This window comes from Symphalangus syndactylus, chromosome X, assembly GCF_028878055.3.
Source record: "Symphalangus syndactylus isolate Jambi chromosome X, NHGRI_mSymSyn1-v2.1_pri, whole genome shotgun sequence".
NCBI classification, from domain to species: Eukaryota; Metazoa; Chordata; class Mammalia; order Primates; family Hylobatidae; genus Symphalangus; species Symphalangus syndactylus.
In genome coordinates this window covers 112,468,607-112,495,995 of record NC_072447.2, presented here as the reverse complement: position 1 = coordinate 112,495,995, position 27,389 = coordinate 112,468,607, and the positions used below count along the sequence as shown (strand labels likewise).

Sequence of the window (27,389 nt, the reverse complement as noted above, 5' to 3'; positions counted from 1 at the left end):
CACGATTAGTCCTCACGAATTCAAATATTTTTTAAAAAATTATTATTATTGACAAGGGTTACATTGACCTGAAGAAATATTGGAGATGAAAAGAAGTGTACTGCCTCAAGTATATAGTACAGAAATTATCACAAAATATGGCTATTGTAATGCAAAATAGTTGTTCAAGTTATTTTAAAAATATGCCTTATATAAAATCTGACATATGCCATTAGTTAGAAAGATCTGGCCAGGTGCGGTGGCTCACACCTGTAGTCCCAGCACTTTGAGAGGCCGAGGCAGGCGGATCAAGAGTTCAGGAATTTGAGACCAGCCTGACCAACATGGTGAAACCCCATCTCTACTAAAAATACAAAAAAATTAGCTGGGCATTGTGGCGCGTGCCTGTAATCCCAGCTGCTCAGGAGGCTGAGGCAGGAGAATCACTTGAACCTGGGAGGCAGGGGTTGCAGTGAGCCGAGATTGTGCCATTGCACTCCAGCATGGGCAACAGAGCAAGACTCTGTCTCAAAAAACAAAAAACAAAAAACAAACAAAAAACAAAGAAAGAAAGAACGAAGGATCTAAGGTATTTTATGAATCGTTTTACAGAATATTATGTGAAAAACAGAAAATACCAAAAGAAAATACAGAGAATAACAATATATTGCATTAACTTAGAGGAAAAGGAGAAAGGGGAGGGAATAAGAATTGGCTATAATATGTAAGCTTACAAGCAGAGCAAATTTTCCTCATTTTTTCTTGCTATCTATTACTTTATATTCAATCCAACAGCTGACTAAAGAGAAGAAACATTGGATCAGAAAAAAAAATGTTTGCTATATCTAAAGTTAGGGTTATTTAAAATTGTTAAATGTATCATCTTTGCTGATGAAGAAGTTTCAGGTTTCATACTGACAGTTTATAGTAAAAACAGATGTGCTGTATTACATATAATTTTTTAAGATTTTTCTTAAGGAAGTTATTCGGCGTGTTAAAAAACCTTAAAAACATGAAATATTTGAAAACATAAATTGTATCTAGTTTTCTAATAAGTAATACTTCTGAATGACATTCAGAAGTATTACTTTCAACAACTGATATAATATTTGAAACATATATATCCTAATTCTAATTCTCATCCTACTTTATGCTAAAGCCAAAGAAGGATTTGGTAAGTAATCTTCAACCCAATGCAATATCCCAGCTAATTATACATGTTTAATGAAATTATTTATAGTTCAATATATAGAAAATCGTAGTCAGAGCATACTTTATGTAATAGCCAAGACCTGAAGCCACTATATCCCTTCTTCTACATTCTTCATATTGATATCTTTATGTTTTTAAGTTAATTATTGTCAAGTATACTACCTAAGATTAAGTGGATGGCTCTCACCTTGGTTCCATTGCATCCGGGAATACCTTGAGGTCCTGGGGCCCCATCATGGCCTGGCATTCCCTTTGAAAAGCGACATAACACATGTATAATATGTCTTAGATTACTTTTCAAGAGGTTTCAAAATAAAAAGTAAAATGCTACTTACAGGAAGACCTGGTGTCCCTGGAAATCCAGGAAGTCCAGGAAGACCCTATAAGAAGAAATAAAATCCTTAAACTAAATGACAACCAATAACAATAAAATAACATCCTACCTAAGGATATTATGAAAATTATTTTAGAATAGATTTGGAGAAATTGTGTCTCACTATTTATTACTACTCATTGTTCTTTGAAACATTAGAGAAAAATCTCTTACATGTGTTTAAAAGTCTCTTTTATTGAAAACTATAAAAGAAACTTCAATTTGAAGGAGCACTATCTTCATTGCACTTATTCGGGGCAGGCAAATTCGTGGATGAAATGTCTCTTCTAATGGATAAAGATCTCCCAGGTTTGTGATGAAAAATTAATTCAGCAGGGGATGGGGGAGTGGCAAATATATTGCCACTGAAGACATTAATAGTGATCACCCCCAAAATTCTTAAATTTCTCTGTCATGATTGGCAAAAATACAAGTTTGACAATATTCTCTGTAGGTGAAGCTATGGTGAAAAAGTATTCGCATATACTGCTAATGAAGATTCAAACTCTATGGAGGGAAATTTGGAAATATCTAGCAAAATTACCCATGCATTTGCCCTTTGACCTAGCATTTCACTTCTAAGAATCTATCCTGAAGATACCCTAGAAATTATGAAACAAAATATGAGAAACAAAGTTAACAATTGCAGCATTATTATAGCTAAAGTTTAGAAACAACCATGTAACCAGTTATAGTTAAAATTAGAAACAACTTGATATGGTTTGGCTGTGTCCCCACCCAAATCTTATCTTGAATTGTAGCTTCCATAATTCCCACGTGTTGTGGGAGGGACCCAGTGGGAGATAATTGAATCATGGGGGTAGTTTCCCCCGTACTGTTTTTGTGATAGAAAGTCTCACAAAATCTGATGGTTTTATAAGGTGTTTCCCCTTTCGCTTGGCTCTTATTTTCTCTTGCCTGCTGCCATGTATGATGTCCCTTTGCTCTTCCTTCATCTTCTGCCATGATTGTGAGGCCTCCCCAGCCATGTGGAACGGTGACTCCATTAAACCTCTTTCCTTTATAAATTACCTAGTCTTGGGTATGTCTTTATAAGCAGTGTGAGAACAGACTAATACACAACTCAAATGACCACCAATAGGAACATGACTAAATAAATTATGGCACATTCACATAATGTAAAACTATGATTACTATGTAAAAACTAATGATTACCTCTCAGAGGAAGATTAAAACACTAGAGAAATGGCAAGAATGAAAGAGAAGCATCTCTGACTACACCTTGTCTTATAAAACCACATAGATGTTTTAAATAATTTAAAATTTTAAAAAAGGTAAAAAAGGAAATCATTAAAAATGAAAAATAAATTGGATCCAGTGTATATATGTTCCAAGTTGCTGACAAAACCACACAGAGAAAAGAATTACTTCAAGGGCCTTTCATCAAACATGGTATCTTAACTGTAATTCTTTAGCAAAACTGGTCAATTAAAAGGGGGAAAACTCAACAAAGAAATAATTAATGGTTTTCAAGAATCCTATTATCACTATTAAAATTTAAATTTTTATTTTGTTAAGTTATACATTGTTATTTTGAAGCATATTGTAGGAAATAGGCATATTGTAGGAAAAAGCAAATAAGAAATTACATTTATGTTATTAGGAATGAACATTTTCACCTCAATAGAGAGATGAGGGGAAGAGATAATAAGTATACAAAATCTTTCTTAATTTTAAATTGCAATTGGAAGCAATAATATGAACTCACGTTAATTTTTCTCTTAAAAATACATATTTCCACTGAGAAGACATTGAAACAGTGACAAATCGAGTAGCAATAAAAACCGCTCACTTTGGGAGGCCGAGGCGGGTGGATCACGAGGTCAGGAGATCCAGACCATCCTGATTAACACAGTGAAACCCCGTCTCTACTAAAAATACAAAAAAATTAGCCGGGCGCAGTGGCGGGCGCCTGTAGTCCCAGCTACTCGGAGAGGCTGAGGCAGGAGAATGGCGTGAACCCGGGAGGCGGAGCTTGCAGTGAGCCAAGATCGCACTCCAGCCTGGCCACAGAGGGAGACTCCGTCTCCAAAAAAGAAAAAAAAAAAAAGCCCTAACATTCAGACTGTGGTATCTAAATCACATTTTTCACTAAAAAGAACCTGGAATCAGAGACATGGCCCATTTCAGATCTAAAGGGGAAATGCCAAGGATGAGCCTGAAAGAGCTTGTTGTGTCAAAAAGGAAGAAGTTATTAAAGATCAATGGAGTTTTCTGAAAAGAGCACAGGACAGGAGTCAACTTTAAAAGGCTTTCACAGGCAAAAGATGGGACAAACTGGCCTTCAAAAAAATGACTACAATTGATTGAAACACACAAATTCCATGTGCATATAATGAAAAAAAAAGTCGAAGAACTTTCCTTGATGACCACTTGAAGTTTCTGGTGTAGCAACTCATTGTCCTATTAGAATTCCAGCTAATAAATGAATGATTAATAGAATTTTAAAAATCAGCATCCTGCAAGTCTGAGCAAAATAATGACCATCTATGGGTGCCAAATCATTAGTCAAAGTTGACAGGGAAATTTTTGATGGCAGAATCAGGCTAATGTTATCTGAGACTACTGATCAAACCTAACATCAAAAAAAAAAAAGAATAGCCTGATATTCATGCTGCATAATGTTATTCAATAGTTAAGTTCACAACAACACCTATAAAGTATACTTTTTCCTATTTTCTTTAATGTTATTGCAGTACGATTTATGCACGGCAAAATATACTAATCTTAAGCGTACAGTTCTGTACCCCCAGAAAGTTCTTTAGTGCCTCTTCCAAGGCAACCTGAAATTTGCAAGAAATACGGGGGACAGAGGAGCAATTTAAATGACATCATGAGGAAACAAATCAGCCAAATCCAGAATGTGGAATGCAGTACAATGACCCAGTTTTTCTGATGGCATACTAAAACAAGCTTAATAAACAGCAACCCAAAGGAATACGTGGAACTTGCTTGGGTCGTAAATTGAATAAACAGTTGTAAAAGGACATCTTTCAGACAACTGAGGAAAATTCAATGTGGACTGAATGTCAGAGTACTGAAAAACTATTCCTAATATTTAAAGGTATGATGATGGTTTAGTTGTTACGTGGTTGTTAGAGGGGCATGCTGAAGTTCTCATTGGTAGAATGAATGATGTGAGGGATTTACTTTAAAATATTCCAAAAAATAAAGTGGTAAGGTATATGTTAAACAAAACTATCAAAATGTTGTTCATTTTTGAAGCTGGGTGATGGTTTCATGGGGGTTCATTATACTATATGCTCTGTACATTTGTATACATTTATCAGTTTCCACAATAATGTCTTCAAAATTCTGCGTGTCAAGAATTGCCTGTGAGCTGACACCTGAGGATGCAGAAACTATCAGGCCACCTATTCCCAAGCACTCTTGGAGTTCTAGTTGAGGGACATGGAGTAACCAAGCAATCCCAAACACCTGCAATGGGAACTGAGAAAATAGCCGATTCTTTTTAGTCTCAATAGTGCTTAGAATATAGAATATAGTTAATGTTAACTATATGGATATTAAAAATTATTTTTTATTATTATAAAGAGCTTTAATAGTATATTGATATCAATTTTTTAACAGAAAAATAAAGAATTATGTCTGCTGAAATAAACTAAGGGTTTTGAGTTTCTTCCCTGCTTTTCCAGTACCCTATCTGTATCAGTCATAAGATGCACATAAGGCAAGCTACATGATGTTAAGAAGTATATAGCAAACAATGTTTTTAATGTTTGTAAAATTATGCATCTACTAAATTTCTGAAGATCAAATGGTTATCTTTGTCACACACGTAAACATGCTATGTCACCAACTATATATTTTATTTTCAAATTAGAGAACTTCATCAATCTATGAACACAGTATTCCAGAGCTAAAAGGGACCTTGGAGATTGTTCTGTTTAGCTCTCTAACTTAACAAACGAAGAAACTGAGGGTCAGAAAGCTAAATGTGATTTTTTAAAAGCCAGTACTATTTTTTAAGCTACAATTTCCTCTCAGTTGTAAAATACACTGTAAGACGCATGTCAACTTAAAAGCTTTTGAGAAAAAATTATACTAAATGTACTTTTCATTTTGAGATGCATCCTTACTTTTCAGAGCCTCAAGACTTGAAAAGTCATGCATGTTAGATTTGAAGAAATGCAGTATTCCAAAATAGTTATTCTTTAATACAGTGGTTTAAACTAAACTTATTCTTTTCTAGATACACAAAAAAATGATAATGTTTATACATGGTACACTAGGAGGATATACAGCTTGAGGTAACCAGCCTTCTGGACCTAGGCTGAGATAATCACACTGGTTAGGAAGTTCTGGTTTAAACCAACTATATGATATAGATTTTTAATTAAATGACAAACTTTAGAATTTAGGACTTTCATAATTCTCAACCATAAGCTACTTTAAAATCCTTTTATATTAAATAGACATATATATAAAAATATATATAATAGCTATCAAAATACTAAAGAAGGGCTAGTTATAGACATATACCAACTCTTAAATTTAACTTTTTGAAGACTGTATTTATCTTCTTGCCTTTTAATATGGGTCTTTTCCAATTGTCTCATAATACTTCATTTGTTCTTTATCTGTTTCCACCAACAAAGTACTTGATATAGAGAAAATACTACTTACTCTGATTCCTTTTGGTCCTGGTGGCCCTGGAATTCCATCATCACCCTGAAAAATGCAATATTTTTAGTTTTTTTCCTTCAAAAAAGTCCTCAAATAACTCATTTTCAATTATAAAATAGGAGATTTAAGCTACTGTAAACATCTGTGAAAGTTAGTGAAAAACTTATACACCCAAGGAAGAAGCATTTATTATTGAGACTGAAAGCACTGAGGTAAATTATATGACCCAAAATAAGAAAGGCCTTTATTTCTTGAGAAGGAAATAGCTGACATATGAATGAAACTCTATACCTGTAAAGTTAATTATGAATCATACAAGAAAACAAAGATAAATATTGATATAGTCATTCCCCAAATAATTTATTTGTAAACAAAACAGGAGCTGAAAATCTGGGCAGTTCCCATATTATGTTAATCTGCTTGCCATGCTGGTATAATGAGCATCATCTCTGAGCCCAAATATGTGCTGTTCTTGAATTTGCTGTTTTTAAACCTCTGCTTTGTTTTATAATGCACTTTGTATTGGAAGAGCTTAAGAACGATTTAAAAAGAACCATAAACTTTCCTTCCTAGCGGTCAGTTCCATGCAAAAGAACCTACCCATGTGTGTATGCTAATATATGTACTCATTTCTAGTCACAACCACATTGCTGAGAATTTAGTCTTACCTCACTGAGTTTTCGTTAACTATTTTCTTTAAAAAAATAGAATTAAAAAACCTAATTCTGCTCCAAGGAAAAGGAACTTTTAAGAGCAAAAAATTGAAACCTACCTAAATAATCATCAATAGGGGACTGGCTTAATAATTTATGGTTTATATATACAATGTTAAGTTATGGTTTATATATACAATGAAATACAATGCAGTTATACAAAATGAGGAGGTTCTGTATATATTGATAATAGGATGTCTACAATGTATATTAAATTAAAAACAAAGGTCAAACAGTGTGTTTAATGTGCTACTATTTTACAAACAAAGGTGGTTAAAGTGTGTGTGGGTAACTCAGGGACTAATGGACACAGGTGAGAAGGAGACCTTTCATTGTATACCCTCTTAATTTGAGTGACATGAACATACTGCCTATCAAAATTAACTAAATTTGATTTTTTAGAATAAAAAACCTTTGGAAAATTGCGAGTGTGCAAATTAAAGAAAAATCCTACAAGTTTTTTGACTTAGTATATATGTTAACATAGACATGTACCAGAATACCCAATCACATAAAAGGTATAAATTCAGCCATTTGGGGAAACATGGAGTCATACTGGATGCAGAAGTACACAATGCTTCAAATTCATAATCCTGAAAGTTTAGAAAGCAGCTTACCTTCTCTCTTTTTAGATAATTGAAATGAAATCACAAAAAAAGATTGGACTGCTTTCTAAACTTAACCTGCATACAAGCACACCTTTATAAATGATCAGGTTATTGTAGAATAGTCCTAGTTAATACTAAATTATTTCAAAGGAATTCTAATTTAGGTTAACTTATTTTAATTTAACACAAATCTTTATTAAAACTGCCATCTCTCAGCAAGCATGGGGTGCAAGAAAATCAGTCCCTAATCCGAAGTAAACTCAGATACAAGAAATGTAACTTTTCCTGTAGCTTAACTTAATTTCTCTTCCAAAACACCTATTTCTATAACATGGCTGAAGTTTAATCTCAGTCCATTGGAGTTGCCACCTCATTTTCACAAGATCGTGTCTAAGTTTTGGAGAACTTAACTAGCTCCAATATGTTGAGGAGTGCGACAGTGTAGTCCAAGCTGGTATTCATTGAGTTGTTCCATGCCAATAGTGTGCATGGATTGCTGCCAAGTTAGTGCTCAATTCCATCCACTTGACTTTTTCAGATATCTCTGATACTTCTGTGCTACTCCTGGGTGCCCAAGAATCATTCTGTTGCTCTTGCTCTTGATGTGCCATTAGACACAGGAAATTCAGTTGAGTAGTTCATCCACCAAAATTGTATGCACACATTTAGGGTCCTGCTGTTTTCTAAGTACTAAAGTTCTACTTGGGAAATTTAGCACAGGTCCCTTATGCTCTTGAATCTAACAAAACTACCTGATGTAATGCTATCTTCCCTGAGATCATGACCAACATTCTCCCCAAATCTAAGCTCTGATTATAGTTAAGTGTTAAAAAGTATTCATGCATTTAAATTAATTTTCTCCCTTTATTGGAAAGACTACCTGGTGAGTATCCATTTGATTTCCTTAATACTCTAACAACATGATGTACCACCATCATATAAAATAATAAAATTAAGAAAAAGGGTTTTAAGCCAGTTTTCCTTTCCAGGCAAATGATGAGAAGTAGCCCTTTCATATATCAATTCACCAGTCTACCTAATACAGATGGAAAAAGGCACTCAGCCAAAAGGGTCATTAAAAAAAACACCCAGAAAATTCTCTGAGTCTTAAGTTCACTATTATTTCTTCCAATTCCATATCTTAATATGCACATTGAGATGCTATTCTTGCTCATGGTATAGGACAGACTGCTCACATGGCAGTCAAAGGACAGAGTCCCCACAACTGATAGGTTGAGACTACCTCCAGATCCATGAGCTCATCCATGGGGCTGATCCATGGGGCTGGAGGGTAGGGATCTAACCCCTCTTCCCTTTCTCCTACAGACTAACCTTGTGACTTCCACCTTACTAAATTCATTGATTGCCTGTCCCGGATAGTTCACAAGATTCTGATTTTGACAAACTAATGGATATGTCACCTATCGCTGAACCCTACAGATAAACATCTGATTGCTGTGCTGCTGAATATTACGAATGGATGTTTCTCTAAACATGGACCATTTTGGTACTTCAGGTACCCTAACTTTATTACACTGTACCTGATAGATTGCAACAATTGACTCTGATACCACAGGAAGAAAATACCTCCTGGGATGTCAACTCACTCCTGTCCCATATGGAAGCAATTGAATCATCTGGGAAAAGGGACATACAATCTGCCATTGGAGCCATTTTGGCCTCTGTGATGGTGGCAATTTATTTCTCTATTTCTGCCTCCACCTTACACAAATTTTTCAATTCCACTCAAGTACTCTGCTCACCAGGAGGGACTTCTGGCTGGTTGATCTCCATGGTAACCAATGACTCTTACATTCCCAGAACTGTGTGCACTCTTCTTGGGGTATTATTTCTTTTGTAAAAATCAGGCTTTCAACAGTCCTACCAATGTAACATACATAATAAGACATTGATAAGAGATACTCAAATATTCAAAACAGTCCTTCCCATTAAGCATATAACATTACATAAAACAAAATGAGAACTCCAAAACTAGGTAGACTCTGGTTATTCAGGAGAATTGCCAGCTGGCATTACCTACTGTCTACTCATGGGAATACTCCAGACAACTTTTCTCACTGTCAGCATCACTCAGTTAGAAAAGGTTGTCTGCAACCTGTCTTTGGCCCTTGCTGAGGTCATTAATGACACTACTTCACCTTTGGAAACAAAACAGACTAGCCTCAACTCCTTGGCCCACATAGTGTTAGCTAACCATATAGCCCTTAACTGCTTGCTGGCCAACTAACTGTGAGGGGTCTCTGGAATTGCCAGCACCTCATATTGCACCTAGATCAATGAAAACTGGCAAAGTAGAATAATCCATCATAAGACTTAAGAAAAAAGCCTCCTGGCTCTCTAACGTAGATCAAGTGGGCTATGGGACATCTATTACTGGCTTGGCAATAGCTGGGGCTCATGCTTACATTCACTTCTCCAAGCAGGCCTGTTCATCCTGCTTAGAATATGATTGATCATGACCATAATCTACTGTGGCCTCAGACATTATCCTGTTTTTGACAGAGCCCTTTAAAGTCCAACCCATTCAGGTCCATGATGGGGCAGCTTATGTTTCTCACTCAGGTCCTGAAAAATCAAGATATGGAATTGGGAATATGGCTCTTGTCTAAACACCTATGACTGTTAGAGTCCAACCAAAGTCCTCTTGGTAGGCCTCATAAGGGACAGCTACCCTCCACACAGCAAACTTGGTGCACAGCTAATGCACTGCAATCTCTGAAGTATCAGTCAAAGATTCAGGCTCCCATGGCTGGCTGTGCTCAACTGCATTTCTGCATTTAAAGGCCTCTTTTGGCAGAGACCTTCTTATGGGAGGAGAAAGAAACCATAAAAATACTTTTTCTGCACTCTGATTCAGTGCGTTTCCATCCTAGCTCTTCTCCTTCTCCCACCCTGCCCCTGGGTCTATACAATTGCAGGAGCTTTTCGTTCTGAGCTCCCTCAGCAGTCAAATGATTTCCAACATCTGTGCTGATCCATCTGACCTTTGCTGATGCTGCACCATGGGGACAAATAGAACAGTGGGGGAGTCAGCATTTTCTCCAGTTTAACTTTCTGCTTATAATATTGCAATAAGTGAGTAAAGGTTTGACTGTTACTTTCATTTTGGCTTCTTCTCTTAATCAGCTACTCTAACAACTGGTAATTCAGCTCTCTCCAGCTCAGCTAAGCTCTTGACCGAACTTAATTTTTGTGAAGGCAGCCAACAACTACATACAATCAACAGCATCTTCCAAAAGCATCTGAATATGGCAGTAATATTTAGTTTTTTAACAAAATACAATAAAGTACAGACTCCCTGTCATTCCATTGTTTCATTTACATATTAGTTTCTTGCTATAATTCAGCAATTTTTTAGTTGATGTGACACCTAGTCCCACATTTAAGATGACTTAATTCATCTGGCATTACTGGTTGGCAACATGATACATACCTTTTGTCCCCGAGGCCCTGGAGGCCCTTCTGGACCTGGAAATCCAGGCAATCCGGGGTGTCCTTCCAAACCTGGAAACCCTCTCTCTCCCTGCAATTAAATGAGAATGAAAGGTAAGGTCATTTGTGAATTTTCAAGCACAGGCATGGTTGAGATTCAAAAAGATCACATGACTATCTAGACAAAACTAACGTAATTTTATTATGTAAATTCACAGTATCTACTAACATGGGAAAACCTGTTAAGATGTGGGTTGGGGGGGGAACACAAACCGTCTGGAAATTATATCATATGTGGTAATCTCTTTCTTTCGTGTAAAAGTAAAAAGCATATCAGAGATGAAATGAGATTTAAACATACTGACATCAAGAGTTTAACAGGGAAGATAGCAATAAATCCATGAAACCAGATCTGTAAGGGTTACATTAAATAAGTATGGAGCAGGGAAGGGTAAAAGGAAACCATCAGAGAAGCTCCCAGACTTGAAATTAACCAGAAAAAAAGCCTTCAAAACATCAAAACTTTTATTACTTTTTCTAATTGTAAAATTAATGCTAAAAAGGAATATACATTCACTGTAGAAAACAAAAGTATAAAGAAAACACCACCATTAATTCCTTTACTCAGAATAATTACTTGAATTGTGACTCAGGTCTCAGTTCCAACCGCAGCCTTTATCATCACCAGGACAGGAAGACTGCCTATCTACCAGTGAGGACCCATCATATCTTATCAACACCTTTAGAGTAGGGTTGCCTGATGTGAATATCTGTACAGCCAGAAAGGTGGGGAAGCAGAGCCAGCATGTGTACTAATGCTATTTAGATTAACATATTAGGGTTAGTTAATCTGCATACAGCCAATCCTAGTAAGGGTGTAAACTCCAAAACTAGGGGATCCAATTACACAAAGATAATTCATCACTATGAAGTTTAAGAACCCCAAAGGCTCAGAATGATGGTTTCCAGCTTTAAAAAACCAAACACAGCATGTTCTGACTCATAGGTGGGAATTGAACAATGAGAACACTTGGACACAGGAAGGGGAACATCACACACCGGGGCCTGTTGTGGGGTGGGGGGAGGGGGGAGGGGAGAGGAGGGAGGGGGGAGGGACAGCATTAGGAGATATACCTAATGTAAATGACGAGTTAATGGGTGCAGCACACCAACATGGCACATGTATACATATGTAACAAACCTGCAAGTTGTGCACATGTATACATATGTAACAAACCTGCACGTTGTGCACATGTACCCTAGAATTTAAAGTACATATATATATATATGAACCCCGAAGGCTCACAGCTTCATGGCACATGCTCCCAACTACAGGATTACAAGTAGTTCCTCTACTTTCCTAAGGCTTGAAAGCTGTCTCTGGTCAGACCTCATTCCGAGAACCCTCTTAACCGATCCTACCCACAGTGACAGCCTGGACAGCACGTGAGAAAGAGAAAGCATCCATATCTACTAGGTGACTGACTAATGGGCGATTAAAGACACATATCTCTAGAGGTTAAGGTACAGCACGCTTTTATTTCTACTCTGAAAGTGTGTGTGTGTGTGTGTTTTGTAAGTACTAAGTTTAGTCTAAAAAGCTTAGATGATTTTGTGCTGAATAATTCAACAATCATCCTATAATAAATATAAGTACTTTGAAAAGACTACTTCTGGCCAGTTTCCACTTTTCATTTCAAAGTTAATGAAGCTAATGTTAGTCAATTAATGATAGATGGCAACATTCCTGTAGTTTTGACAATAATTATTACTGACATATTACTACATTTCTTATTTTCTAGACATATATCCCTTTGTTGTTTTAATAGTGATTAAATTATGGTAATTTAGTATTCATCAACCTCAACACAATTGTTTTTGAGGAAATAAAACAAGAGGAAGAAATTAAAAGTTTTAAAATTTTTGGAGCTAGATTCCCTCAAATTATTACTGGCAGAGCTAGTAGTAGAAATCTGATCGCAAGTTTCAGTCAGAAAGAAAGCACAAAGGAAAAAAAAATCTAGTTACAGTAGATTTTCATGAGAGGAAAACAGGTACATTTTGGGATCTCAGCTGGTATTTAAAGCATATCTCTGCCAAAACTGGAGGATAATACTTGAAGAAAGCCATATTTTCTCAGAAGCAAAACTGCTATCTTGCCTACAGGTAAGAGAGGAATAAGCTAAAAATTTTAAGTGGAGGTGCTAAAAAGCTTAATTTTGTTGATATTAATAAAACCATATACCTATAAGTGATATATCCTGAAATCTCCTTGCACTACAGTCAAATAATATCGTGGTCCTATCTAGCAGAGTGAGCAATATTATAGTAAAGAAGAGAGAAGGGCAACTACCAGAGAGTAGCAAAAGGAATTCAAAGATCAATACCAGAGCCTTTGAAAGGTACTAAGGTTACTAAGTAGAAATTATAGAAGCCTTGAGCAAGGATGTGGTGGGGATGGGATCCTCCACCTAATTCCTAATACGTATGGTAGGGAAGGTTGACATTTGTTGTTGCCTACTCTTTGCTGCCTGTTGTTAGGCACTCGTTTAATCCTTACAACTACTGTAGATTTTCCTGTAATTTGCTAACACTCACAAACAGAAAATGGCTATTTCTAAAGGTCAAGCTTAAAAAAAAACTGGTTTATGCTGCCTGCCCATATTTGCATAAAAATATCATTCGTATTTTCCTTTGTGCAATAATATTTCTCTCCCTCTGCCTATCCTTTAAATACTGATATTACACTGGATTCCTTTTTCGACCTTCTCTCTCTTTACCTGGGAATCTAAAATATCAACTCTTTTTCCTAAAAAACTAGGCTCTCATAGGCAACTGTCTGAAACATCTTCACTTGAATGCATACAGGCACCTAAAACTCAATGACAATAATAATAGCTAACATGTATTTAGTGTTTTCTATATACCAAAGAATTACTCTAAACTCTTTCCATGTTTTATCTTATTTAATACTCTCAATGATAATATGAGGTAGACACTATTATTTCCATTTTATATATGAAGAATCAGGACAAGGAAAAATTTTGTAATTTTCCTAAGAACAAACTTGATATACACAACACTGAATTCATGTTCTACTGTCTTCTCCATTCCAGGAAATAGCACAACCCAACTACCCCAGCCAGAAATGTGTAATAACTTTGACTCCCCTCGAATTACTACTTCATCTAATCAATTACATCTTCTTCAACTTTGTATTCTTAGTGCCCAACAGAACAAATACTCAGTAAATTCTCATTCAATGAATAAACTTCCTTAATGGATTAAATAAAATATATGGCATACGCTTTTGTCAAAAGTTAAAAACATGTAAGATTTAGGGCTAGGGGAAATTATACAAAGGATAACTTTTAGTGATCCTTTGGCTGATTTATATATCCTAAGCTAGCGTTAAGAAGGATAAAAATCTAATGTACTGAGAAGTAGACTAGTTTGTGAGTTAAAGGCATCCATAAAAGTGTTACCATTTTCAGGAAGTGCACTTTATAATGACAATAAGACAGTTGTATAATCATGCAACTTTAAAATAAAAAAAGCATTTTAAGAATAGTTTCTCAAGAAAGAAAAAATTAAACAGGAAAATATTAGAATTCTGAGGATAGGAAAAATACAAAATAGGACAAACTGCTATAATAATAATTGAGATTAAAATTATTTCAGATTATAATATTGTAAAAATGCAGACATTATATGAACATATTTATATAAACATATGGACAAGGCAAGACCCTTAATGAACAAACGAAAATGATAATTTAATTAGGTAATGCAATTATAGGCAATTAGGTTCTCTTTTTTGCATAATGTCTATTTTGTTTTTGTAGTTATGTAGCATTAGAAATATTTGATGTATTACAATTGGTAGAACAAGAAAATAGGCCTTTGGCAACTGTCAAAATGGAGATACTCTAAGTCAGATATAAAACTTTAGCTTGCATTAGAACCACTTGGACACCTTATTAAAACACACACTACCTGGCCCTGACACCAGAGTTAGATTGAGTAAGTCAGCTGCAGAGCTTGAGATTTAGCATTTCTTTTTTTTTTTTTTTTTTTTTTTGAGACGGAGTCTCGCTTTTTCACCCAGGCTGGAGTGCAGTGGCTCAATCTCGGCTCACTGCAAGCTCCGCCTCCCGGGTTCACGCCATTCTCCTGCCTCAGCCTCTCCGAGTAGCTGGGACTACAGGCGCCCGCCACCACGCCCGGCTAATTTTTTGTATTTTTAGTAGAGACGGGGTTTCACCATGGTCTCGATCTCCTGACCTCGTGATCCGCCCGCCTCGGCCTCCCAAAGTGCTGGGATTACAAGCGTGAGCCACCGCGCACATTTCTAACCAGCTCCCAGTAAATGCTGATGCCGCTGACAGAGGCATACTTTGTTTAGTTAATGTTTGATTGTGTCACAGATTTTACATTGTCAACTGGTTAACTTGATCTCATCAGGGGTCTAGCAAGTTTTCTTTGTTTAGCAATGTGCACTTGGACACATTCCTTTTAGGGAAATCTAGATGTTTTATTTCTATGTTAAAAACGTATTTTTTAAAAGCAGTTTTACTGAAGTATAATTAACATAGAATAAATCATACACGCGTAGAGTATACTATTTTAAAAGTTTGGGGTTTTTTGTTTGTTTTGGGAGGTGGTTATTTGAGATAGGATCTCACCTTGCTGCACAGGCTGGAGTGCTGTGGCACAAACACAGCTCACTGCAGCCTAGACCTCCTGGGCTCAGGTGATCCTGCCAGCTCAGCCTCTCTGTGTAGCTGGAACTACAAGTGTGTGCCACCATGCCCAGCCAATTTTTATATTTTTTGTAGAGACAGGGTTTCACCATGTTGCCCAGGTTGATATCAAACTCCTGGGCTCAAGCGATCCACCTGCCTCAGCCTCTCAAAGTACTGGGATTACAGTTGTGAGCCACCATGCCTGGCCAAAAGTTTTGACACATATATACACCAGTGAAACTGATTTGGCTCTGGGTCCTCACCCAAATCTCATCTCGAGTTGTACACCACATAATCCCCAAGTGTTGAGAGAGGAACCTGGTGGGAGATGACTGGATCATGGGGCCAGTTTCCCCCACACTGTTCTCCTGATAGTGGGTGGGTTCTCACAAGATCTGATGGTTTTATAAGGGGCTCTTCCCTCTTTGCTCCTCACTCTTCTCTCTCCCGCTGCCTTGTGAAGAAGGTGCCCGCTTCCCCTAAGCCTTCTGCCATGACTGTAAGTTTCCTGAGGTCACCCAGCCATGCAGAGCTGTGAGTCAATTCAACTTCCTTTGTTTACAAATTACCTAGTCTTGAGTATTTCTTTATAGCAGTGCAAAGATGGACTAATACAGAAATCATCACCACAATCAAAATAATGAGCATAGCCAATCCATTACAAAAGCTTCTTTGTGCCCATATCTTCCTTATGCCTATACCCATCTCCCTACTCCTACCCACCCCAGGCTATTAGAGATCTGCTTTCTGTCACTGTAGATTAATTTGCATTTTCTAGAATTTTATATAAATGGAATTATAAAGAATGTACTTTTTGTCTAACTTTTCAGTCAGCATAATTACTTAGAGATTCAAATTTGTTGTGGTGAATATCAATAGTTCATTACTTTTTATTGTTGAGTAGTATTCCATTGTAGAGATATACTGCAATGTGTTGATTCATTTACCTGTTGATGGGAAGTTGAGTTGTTTCCAGTTTCTGGCTATTACAAATAAAGCTACTGTGAATTTTCATGTACAAGTTTTTATAGGCATATGCTTTGATGTCTCATGCGTAAATGCCTAGGAAACAACAGGGTCATTTAATAGGTGTTTAACATTTTATGAAATTGCCAAACTGTGTAGATCATTTCCCACTTATACCAATAATCTATAATTGTTCCAGTTGCTTCCACATTCTCATCTATACTTGCTTTGGCTAAAAGTTTTTATTAGATATTCTAACAGGTTTATGGTGGCATCTCATTGTGGTTTTCTCTTGCATTTCCCTAATTAATAATGTTGAGGATCTTTTCATGTATCTATTTGCCATCTATATATCCGCTTTTACCAAGTGTCAAAATATTCTTCCAATTTGTTTATAATTAAATTTTATTTGGAGCTGTATGTTTTATTATTAAATTTTTAGAGTTCTTTATATATTCTGGATAGAAGTCTTTTATCAGATATGTAATTTGCAAATATTATTTTTCCTGGATTGTGGATTCTGTTTTTATTCTTTTAACAATACTTTTAGAGGAGAACAAGTTATTACTTTTGAGGAAATACAACTTAACAGTATTTTCTTTGGTGGATCGTGTTTTTGATGTCAGATCTAAGAAATATCTGCCTAACCCAAAGTCACAAGGATGTTCCCCTTTGTTTCTTCCTTAAAGGCTTTAAGGTTTAGATTTTATATCTAGGTCTATGATGCATTTTGAGTTAACTTTTATATAAAGTGTGAGCCATTTTTGTGCATACGCATATGCAACCCTTCCAAGACTATTTATTGAAAAGACTTTCTCCACTGCCTTTGCATTTTTGTCAAAAAACAGATTCACTATTTACCTGTGAGTCTCTATTATGTCCCATTCATCTATATGTCTATCATCTGGCTAATAGCACACTATCTTGTTTACTGTGGTTTTATACTAAGTCTTGGAATTGTGTACTGTAAATCCTCAAACATTGTTTTTTATAAAAGCTGTATTTGCATTTCCATCTAAATCTTAGGATCAGCTTGTTAAATTTGTAGCCCCAGAAAACCACAAGAATTTTGATTGGAGTTGCACTGAATCTATAGATAAATTGGGGCCAATTGTCATCTTAACAATATTGAGTCTTCCAATTCATGAATATGATATGTATCTCCATTTATTCAGGTCTTCTTTTATTTCTCACAGCAATATTTTTGTAGTTTTCAGGATATGAGACTTGCACATTTTTGTCTGATTTATTCCTAAGTATCTCAAATTTTTGTTGTTATTTTAAATGGCACTATTATAATTCCAATTTACTACTTTTCATTGTTAGATTATGGACATATGACTGATTTTTTTTCAAATGTTCGTAACAGCTTTATTCACAATATTCCCAAATTGGAAAAGAAAAACAAAAGCAGATGTCTTTTAATGGGTGAATGGTTAAACAAACTTTGGCGGATCCATACCATGGAATACTAAGCAATAAAAAGGAAATAACTATTGATACATGCAGTAACTTGGATGCTTCTCAAAGGAATTATGCAGAGTGACAAAAGTCAGTCTTAGAAAGGTACATACTTTATGATTCCATTTGTATAACATTTCTTTTTTACCTACTTTTAGGTTCGGGGGTACAGGTGCAGGTTTGTTACATGGGTAAATAGCATGTCACTGAGGTTTGGAGTACAAAGGATCCCATCACCTAGGTAGTGAGTGTCGTACCAATAGGCAGTTTTTCAACAGTCTCCCCAACATCTTCCCCCACCAGTAGTCCCCAGTGTCTATTGTTGCCTATTTATTTCCATGTGTACTCAATATTTAGCTCCCACTTATTAGTGAGAACATGTGGTATTTGGTTTTCTGTTCCTGCGTTAATTAGCTAAGGATAATGGCTTCCAGTTGCATCCATGCTGCTGCAAAGGACATGATTTCATTCTTTTTTTATGGCTGCATAGTATTTCATGGTGTATATGTAGCACATTTTCTTTAGTCCACCACTGATGGGCATCTAGGTTGATTCCATCTTTGCTATTGTGAACAGTGCTATGATGAACATATGAGTGCATGTGTCTCTTCAGTAGAATGATTGCTTTTACTCTGGGTATACACCTAGTACTGAGATTGCTGGGTTGAATGGAAATTCTGTTTTAAGTTCTTTAAAAAATCTCCAAACTGCTTTCTACAGTGGCTGAACTGATTAAAGAATCTCCAAACTGATTTCTACAGTGGGTGAACTAATTTAAATTTACACCAACAATGTATAAGAATTCTCTTTTCTCTGCAACCTCACCAACATCTGTTATTTCTTAACTTTTTAATAATAGCCATTCTAACTTTTTAATAATAGCCATTTTAACTGAGACAATGGTATCTCATTATGACTTTAATTTGCATTTCTCTGATGATTTGTGACACTGAGAATTTTTTCACATATTTGTTGCCCATATGTATGTCTTCTTTTGAGAAGTATGTGTTCATGTCCTTTGCCCACTTTTGAATGGGGTTATTTATTTATTTATTTGTTTGCTGAATTGTTTAAGTTCCTTATAGATTCTGGATATTAGATCTTTGTTGGATGCATAGTTTGCAAATATTTTTGCACATTCTGTAGGCTGCCAGTTTACTCTGTTGATAGTTTCTTTTGCTATACAGAAGCTCTTTAGTTTAATTAGGTCACACTTGTCAATTTTTGTTTTTGTTGACATTACTTTTGGGAACTTAGTGATAAATTATTTCCCAAGGCCAATGTCTAGAATGGTATTTCCTACGTTTTATTCTAGGATTTTTATAGTTTGAGGTCTTACACGTAAGTCTTTAATCCATCTTGAGTTAATTTTTGTATATGGTGAAAGGCAGGGGTCCGATTTCATTCTTCTACATATGGCTAGTCAGTTATCACAGCACCATTTATTGAATAGGGAATTATTTCCCCATTGCTCATACAACCGATTTTTATTTACTGATCTTAGTTTGTCGGTTTTGTTTATTCTGTGATCTTTCTAAACTCACTTACAAGTTTTAAGAGTATTTTAGCATATGTCATAACATTTTCTACATTGACAAATCATGTCATCATCAAAAAAACAAAAAAATTATATCTTCCTTTTCAATACGGATACTTTTTCTTTTCTTTTTCTTGTCTTACTATACTGGCAATGTTGAACAGAAATGTTGAGAGCAGATGTTCCTGAAGTTAGGAGAAAGGAACTCAGTCTTTCTCCATTGACTATAATTTTAGCTTTAGGGATTTGGCATATGCCCTTTAAGGTTGAGGAAATCTCTTCTACTCCTAGTTTACTAAGAGTAATTTTTATTAGAAATGGATATAGAATTTTGTCAAATGCATTCTTTGTTATCTATTAAGATAATTATTGGGGGTTTATATATTTATGCTCTAAATTTTGTTTTGGTCTTAATATAGTGATTCACAATTTTTGATTTTCAAATGTTAAACCAAACATGGATTCCTGGCATAAATCCCACTTGGTCACAACCTATCATCCACTTTATATGTTGCTGGATCTGCTTTGCTAAAATTTTAAGAATTTCTGTATCTATGCTCACTAGAGATACTGGTCTGTGGTTTTTTGTTTCTGCAATTTTGTCGTTGCTTGGTTTTGGTATCAGGGCTTTGCCTGTTTTACAAAATTAATTGGAGGGCATTCAATATCTCTCTATTTTCTGAATAAATTTATGCAAGATTTACACTGTCACTTGCAAAAATGTTTCATAGAATTCATCAGTAAACTCTTCTGGAGCAGGAATTCTAAGTTGGAAGGGTTTGATAATTCAACTTCCTTAATATATATAGGGCTAATTTATATTTTGCTTCTTTCATTCACTGACTCACGCATTTATTTGCTTTTGTTTTTGGTAATGTATGTTTCTTAAGGAATTTGTCCATTTCACCTAAGCTGTCAAATTTATTGTTATAAAGTGATTTATGATAGTCCCTTATTGATCTTTTAATGACTGTAGGAACATTCCTGATATGGGTAATTTGTGTTTTCTATTTTCTTATCATCTTTTGTGCTATCAATTACCAACTTTCGACTGTGTTTTCTTGTTTTTTTCTAGCTAATATATTGCTACTTTCATCTTTATTATTTCCTTTATTCTCTTAAATTTAATTTGCTTTTCCTTCTCTAGCTTCTTAAGTGAGAAACGTAGGTCACCAATGTTAAATCTTTCTTCTTTTCTAACATAGACATTTAAATCTATTTCCCACCTATGCCCTGCTTTAACCCCATTCCAAAATTTTCAGTTTTCAACAATATGTAACTAAAATCATTTTCTAATTTTCCTTGATTTCTTTCTTGGTCCAGCAGTCATTTAGAACAGTGCTTTCTAAATTCCAAATAGTAGGAATTTTCTACAAATATTATTATTTATTTCTTACTCATTCCATTGTAATAAGAGAATATACTGATATTTTTAATCTTTTGGTATTTAGAGGGTCTCATTTTGTGACCTATCACATAGTCTACACTGGTGAAAATTCCATAGCTCTTGAAAAAAATTATTTTCTGTAGTTGTTTGATGTAGGGCTCTTTTTATGTCAATAAAGCCTAAGTTGTTAAGAGTGGAACAACTGAAATAGGAGTATTAGAATCACAACCATGATTGTGGATTTGTCTATTTCTCCCTTTACTTCCATCAGTTTTGGCTTCACGTATTTTGAATCTCTGTTGTTACACTTGAAACAGTGCTTTCTGTTAAATAAATAGAGGAAAAGAGATACAATCCTCTTATATTTACCTGCATTTACACCATTTCTTTCCATTCCTTCCTATAAATTCACACATCCATCTAGTGAGATTTCCCCTTAGCCTGAAGAAATTTCTTTATATTTATTTTAATGCAAGCCTCTTCATGAATAATTCCCTATTTTTATTATGAGAAAATGTCTTAAATTTGCCTTTATTTTTGAAGCATATTTTCACTGTATATAATAATTGTGCTTGCAAATTTTTTTTAGCTCTCTAATGATGTTTTCACATTGCTGTACATTATCCAATCTTTTTGATGAGAAGTCTGTCATCATTCATATAATTGTTCCACTATATACGGTGTACATTTTTCTCTAGCTTCTTTCAAGATTTTCTTTCAATCTCTATTTTTTCAGTAGTTTCATTATGATGGGCCTAGGTATAGTTTTCTTCATTTTTATTTTGCTTGAGGTTTGCTGGACTTCTTATATCTGTAAATTTATACTTTTTACCAAGTGTGGAGAATTCTTGCCATTCTTAGTGCCCCATAATTTATTTTTCTTTTTGCTTCCCTGTTCTTTCTCTCCTGTCCTTAGAGGACTCCATTTATATTTGTATTAGACCATTTGACACTGTCACAGAGGTCACTGGGGTCCTATTCTGTTTTTTCTTTTTTTCATTTTTTCTTCAGTGCTCTTCAGATTGAGTTGTTTCTTCTGATTTATCTTTAAGATTACTGACTATTTCTTCTGCCATCTCCATTCTATTGTTAAGCCCATATGGTGAATTGTTTTTTCTTATATTCTGCTTTTCAAATATAAATTTTCCTTTTTAAAATAGTTTCCAAAATGGGCAGTTCCAAGATGCCGAATAGGAACAGCTCCAGTCTACAGCTCCCAGAGTGAGCGATGCAGAAGACAGGTGATTTCAGCATTTCCAACTGAGGTACCAGGTTCACCTCACTGGGGATTGTCAGAAAGTGGGTGCAGGACAGTGGGTGCAGCACACCGAGTGTGAGCCGAATCAGGGCAAGGAATCGCCTCACCCGGGAAGCCCAAAGGGTCAGGGAATTCCCTTTCCTAGCCAAGGGAAGGGGGGACAAATGGCACCTGGAAAATCGGGTCACTCCCACCCTAGTACTGCACTTTTCTGATGGCCTTAGCAAACGGCACACCAGGAGATTATACCCTGTGCCTGGCTGGGAGGGTCCTGCACCCATGGAGCCTCGCTCATTGCTAGCATAGCAGTCTGAGATAGAACTGCAAGGTAGCAGTGAGGCTGGGGGAGGGGCACCCACCATTGCTGAGGCTTCAGTAGGTAAACAAAGCGGCCTGGAAGCTCGAACTGGGTGGAGCCCACTGCAGCTCAAGGAGGCCTGCCTGCCTCTGTAGACTCCACCTCTTGGGGCAGGGCATAGCTGAACAAAAGGCAGCAGAAACCTCTGCAGACTTACATGTTCCTGTCTGACAGCTTGGAAGAGAGGAGTGGTTCTCCCAGCATGGAGATTGAGATCTGAGAATGGACAGACTGCCTCCTCAAGTGGGTCCCTGACCCCCGAGGAGCCTAACTGGGAGGCACCCCCCAGTAGGAGCAGACTGACACCTCACACAGCCAGGTACCCCTCTGAGACAAAACTTCCAGAGGAACGATCAGGCAGCAACATTTGCTGTTCACCAATATTCACTCTTCTGCAGCCTCTGCTGCTGATACCCAGGCAAACAGGGTCTGGAGTGGACCTCCAGCAAACTCCAACAGACCTGCAGTGGAGGGTCCTGACTGTTAGAAGGAAAACTAACAAACAGAAAGGACATCCACACTGAAACCCCATCTGTACCTCACCATAATCAAAGACCAAAGGTAGATAAAACCACAAAGATGGGGAAAAAACAGAGCAGAAAAACTGAAAACTCTAAAAATCAGAGTGCCTCTCCTCCTCCAAAGGAACATAGCTCCTCACCAGCAACAGAACAAAGCTGGACAGAGAATGACTTTGACGAGTCGAGAGAAGAAGGCTACAGATGATCAAACTTCTCCGAACTAAAGGAGGAAGTTCGAACCCAACGCAAAGAAGTTAAAAACCTTGAAAAAAGATTAGACGAATGGCTAACTAAAATAACCAAAGCAGAGAAGTCCTTAAAGGACCTGATGGAGCTGAAGACCATGGCATGAGAACTACGTGACGAATGCACAAGCTTCAGTAGCCGATTCGATCAACTGGAAGAAAGGGTATCAGTGATGGAAGATCAAATGAATGAAATGAAGTGAGAAGAGAAGTTTAGAGAAAAAAGAATAAAAAGAAATGAACAAAGCCTCCAAGAAATATGGGACTATGTGAAAAGACCAAATCTACGTCTGATTGATGTACCTGAAAGTGACAGGGAGAATGGAACCAAGTTGGAAAACACTCTGCAGGATATTATCCAGGAGAACTTCCCCAACCTAGCAAGGAAGGCCAACATTCACATTCAGGAAATACAGAGAACACCACAAAGATACTCCTCGAGAAGAGCAACTCCAAGACACATAATTGTCAGATTCACCAAAGTTGAAATGAAGGAAAAAATGTTAAGGGCAGCCAGAGAGAAAGGTCGGGTTACCCACAAAGGGAAGCCCATCAGTCCAACAGTGGATCTCTCGGCAGAAACTCTACAAGCCAGAAGAGAGTGGGGGCCAATATTCAACATTCTTAAAGAAAAGAATTTTCAACCCAGAATTTCATATCCAGCCAAACTAAACTTCATAAGTGAAGGAAAAATAAAATCCTTTACAGACAAGCAAATGCTGAGAGATTTTGTCACCACCAGGCCTGCCCTAAAAGAGCTCCTGAAGGAAGCACTAAACATGGAAAGGAACAACTGGTACCAGCCACTGCAAAAACATGCCAAATTGTAAAGACCATCAAGGCTAGGAAGAAACCGCATCAACTAATGAGCAAAATAACCAGCTAACATCATACTGACAGGATCAAATTCTAACATAACAATATTAACTTTAAATGTAAATGGACTAAATCCTCCAATTAAAAGACCCAGACTGGCAAATTGGATAAAGAGTCAAGACCCATCAGTGTGCTGTATTCAGGAAACCAATCTCATGTGTAGAGACACACTTAGGCTCAAAATAAAGGGATGGAGGAAGATCTTCCAAGCAAATGGAAAACAAAAAAAGGCAGGGGTTGCAATCCTAGTCTCTGATAAAACAGACTTTAAACAAACAAAGATCAAAAGAGACAAAGAAGGCCATCACGTAATGGTAAAGGGATCAATTCAACAGGAAGAGCTAACAATCCTAAATATATGTGCACCCAATACAGGAGCACCCAGATTCATAAAGCAAGTCCTGAGTGACCTACAAAGAGACTTAGACTCCCACACAATAATAATGGGAGACTTCAACACCCCACTGTCAACATTAGACAGATTGATGAGACAGAAAGTTAACAATGATATCCAGGAATTGAACTCAGCTCTGCACCAAGCAGACCTAATAGACAACTACAGAACTCTCCACCCCAAATCAACAGAATATACATTCTTCTCAGCACCACAGTGCACTTAATCCAAAATTAACCACATAGTTGGAAGTAAAGCACTCCTCAGCAAATGTAAAAGAACAGAAATTATAACAAACTGTCTCTCAGACCACAGTGCAATCAAACTAGAACTCAGGATTAAGAAACTCACTCAAAACCACTCAACTACATGGAAACTGAACAACCTGCTCCTAAATGACTACTGGGTACATAATGAAATGAAGGCAGAAATAAAGATGTTCTTTGAAACCAATGAGAACAAAGACACAACATACCAGAATCTCTGGGACACATTGAAAGCAGTGCGTAGATGGAAATTTATAGCACTAAATGCCCACAAGAGAAAGTAGGAAAGATCCAAAATTGACACCCTAACATCACAATTAGAAGAACTAGAGAAGCAAGAGCAAACACATTCAAAAGTTAGCAGAAGGCAAGAAATAACTAAGATCAGAGCAGAACTGAAGGAGATAGAGACACAAAAACCCTTCAAAACAATCAATTAATCCAGGAGCTGGTTTTTTGAAAAGATCAATAAAATTGATAGACCCCTAGCAAGACTAATGAATAAAAGAGAGAAGAATCAAATAGATGCAATAAAAAATGATAAAGGGGATATCACCACCGATCCCACAGAAATACAAACTACCATCAGAAAATACTATAAACACCTCTATGCAAATAAACTCGAAAATCTAGAAGAAATGGATACATTCCTCAACACATGCTTCCTCCCAAGATTAAACAAGGAAGAAGTTGAATCTCTGAATAGACCAATAACAGGCTCTGAAATTGAGGCACTAATTATGAGCTTACCAACCAAAAAAATTCCAGGACCAGATGGATTCACAGCCGAATTCTACCAGAGGTACAAGGAGGAGCTGGTGCCATTCCTTCTGAAATTATTCCAATCAATAGAAAAAGAGGGAATCCTCCCTAACTCATTTTATGAGGCCAGCAGCATCCTGATACCGAAGCCTGGCAGAGACACAACAAAAAAAAGAGAATTTTAGACCAATATCCCTAATGAACATTGATGCAAAAATCCTCAATAAAATACTGGCAAACCAAATCCAACAGCACATCAAAAAGCTTATCCACCATGATCAAGTGGGTTTCATCCCTGGGATGCAAGGCTGGTTCAACATACCCAAATCAATAAACATAATCCAGCAGATAAACAGAACCAATGACAAAAACCACATGATTATCTCAATAGATGCAGAAAAGGCCTTTGACAAAATTCAACAGCCCTTCAGGCTAAAAAATCTCAATAAATTAGGTATTGATGGGACGTATCTCAAAATAATAAGAGCTATCTATGACAAACCCACAGCCAATATCATACTGAATGGGCAAAAACTGGAAGCATTCCCTTCGAAAATTGGCACAAGACAGGGATGCCCTCTCTCACGACTCCTATTCAACATAGTGTTGGAAGTTCTGGCCAGGGCAATCAGGCAGGAGAAGGAAATAAAGGGTATTCAATTAGGAAAAGAGGAAGTCAAATTGTCCCTGTTTGCAGATGATATGATTGTATACCTAGAAAACCCGATCATCTCAGCCTAAAATCTCCTTAAGCTGATAAGCAACTTCAGCAAAGTCTCAGGATACAAAATCAATGTGCAAAAATCACAAGCCTTCTTATACACCAGTAACAGACAAACAGAGAGTCAAATCACGAGTGAACTCCCATTCACAATTGCTTCAAAGAGAATAAAATACCTAAGAATCCAACTTACAAGGGATGTGAAGGACCTCTTGAAGGAGAACTACAAACCATTGCTCAATGAAATAAAAGAGGATACAAACAAATGCAAGAACATTCCATGGTCATGGATAGGAAGAATCAGTATTGTGAAAATGGCCATACTGCCCAAGGTAATTTATAGATTCAATGACATCCCCATCAAGCTACCAATGACTTTCTTCACAGAATTGGAAAAAACTACTTTAAAGTTCATATGGAACCAAAAAAAGAGCCCGCATGGCCAAGACAATCCTAAGCCAAAAGAACAAAACCGGAGGCATCATGCTACCTGACTTCAAACTATATTACAAGGCTACAGTAACCAAAACAGCATGGTACGGGTACCAAAACAGAGACATAGATCAATGGAACAGATCAGAGTCCTCAGAAGTAATACCACACATCTACAACCATCTGATCTTTGACAAACCTGACAAAAACAAGAAATGGGGAAAGGATTCCCTATTTAATAAATGGTGCTGGGAAAACTGGCTAGCCATATGTAGAAAGCTGAAACTGTATCCCTTCCTTATACCTTATACAAAAATTAATTCAAGATGGATTAAAGATTTAAATGTTAGACCTAAAACCATAAAAACCCTAGAAGAAAACCTAGGCAATACCATTCAGGACATAGGCATGGGCAAGGATTTCATGTCTAAAACACCAAAAGCAATGGCAACAA

At 36.5% G+C, this 27,389-nt stretch overlaps 1 protein-coding gene across 2 annotated transcripts in view; it reads right to left on the bottom strand.

Moving 5' to 3' along the window:
• Positions 1 to 27,389, bottom strand: part of COL4A5 (collagen type IV alpha 5 chain) — a 261,295-nt gene that overhangs the window by 120,498 nt on the left and 113,408 nt on the right. For both annotated transcript variants that reach the window (XM_055267729.2, XM_055267730.2), the window contains 4 exons: positions 11,008 to 11,097; positions 6,233 to 6,277; positions 1,527 to 1,571; positions 1,379 to 1,441 (listed from right to left, as the gene is read on the bottom strand). In XM_055267729.2, coding sequence (XP_055123704.1) covers positions 1,379 to 1,441; positions 1,527 to 1,571; positions 6,233 to 6,277; positions 11,008 to 11,097 — 243 coding nt within the window. The remainder of the gene's footprint in view (positions 1 to 1,378; positions 1,442 to 1,526; positions 1,572 to 6,232; positions 6,278 to 11,007; positions 11,098 to 27,389) is intronic.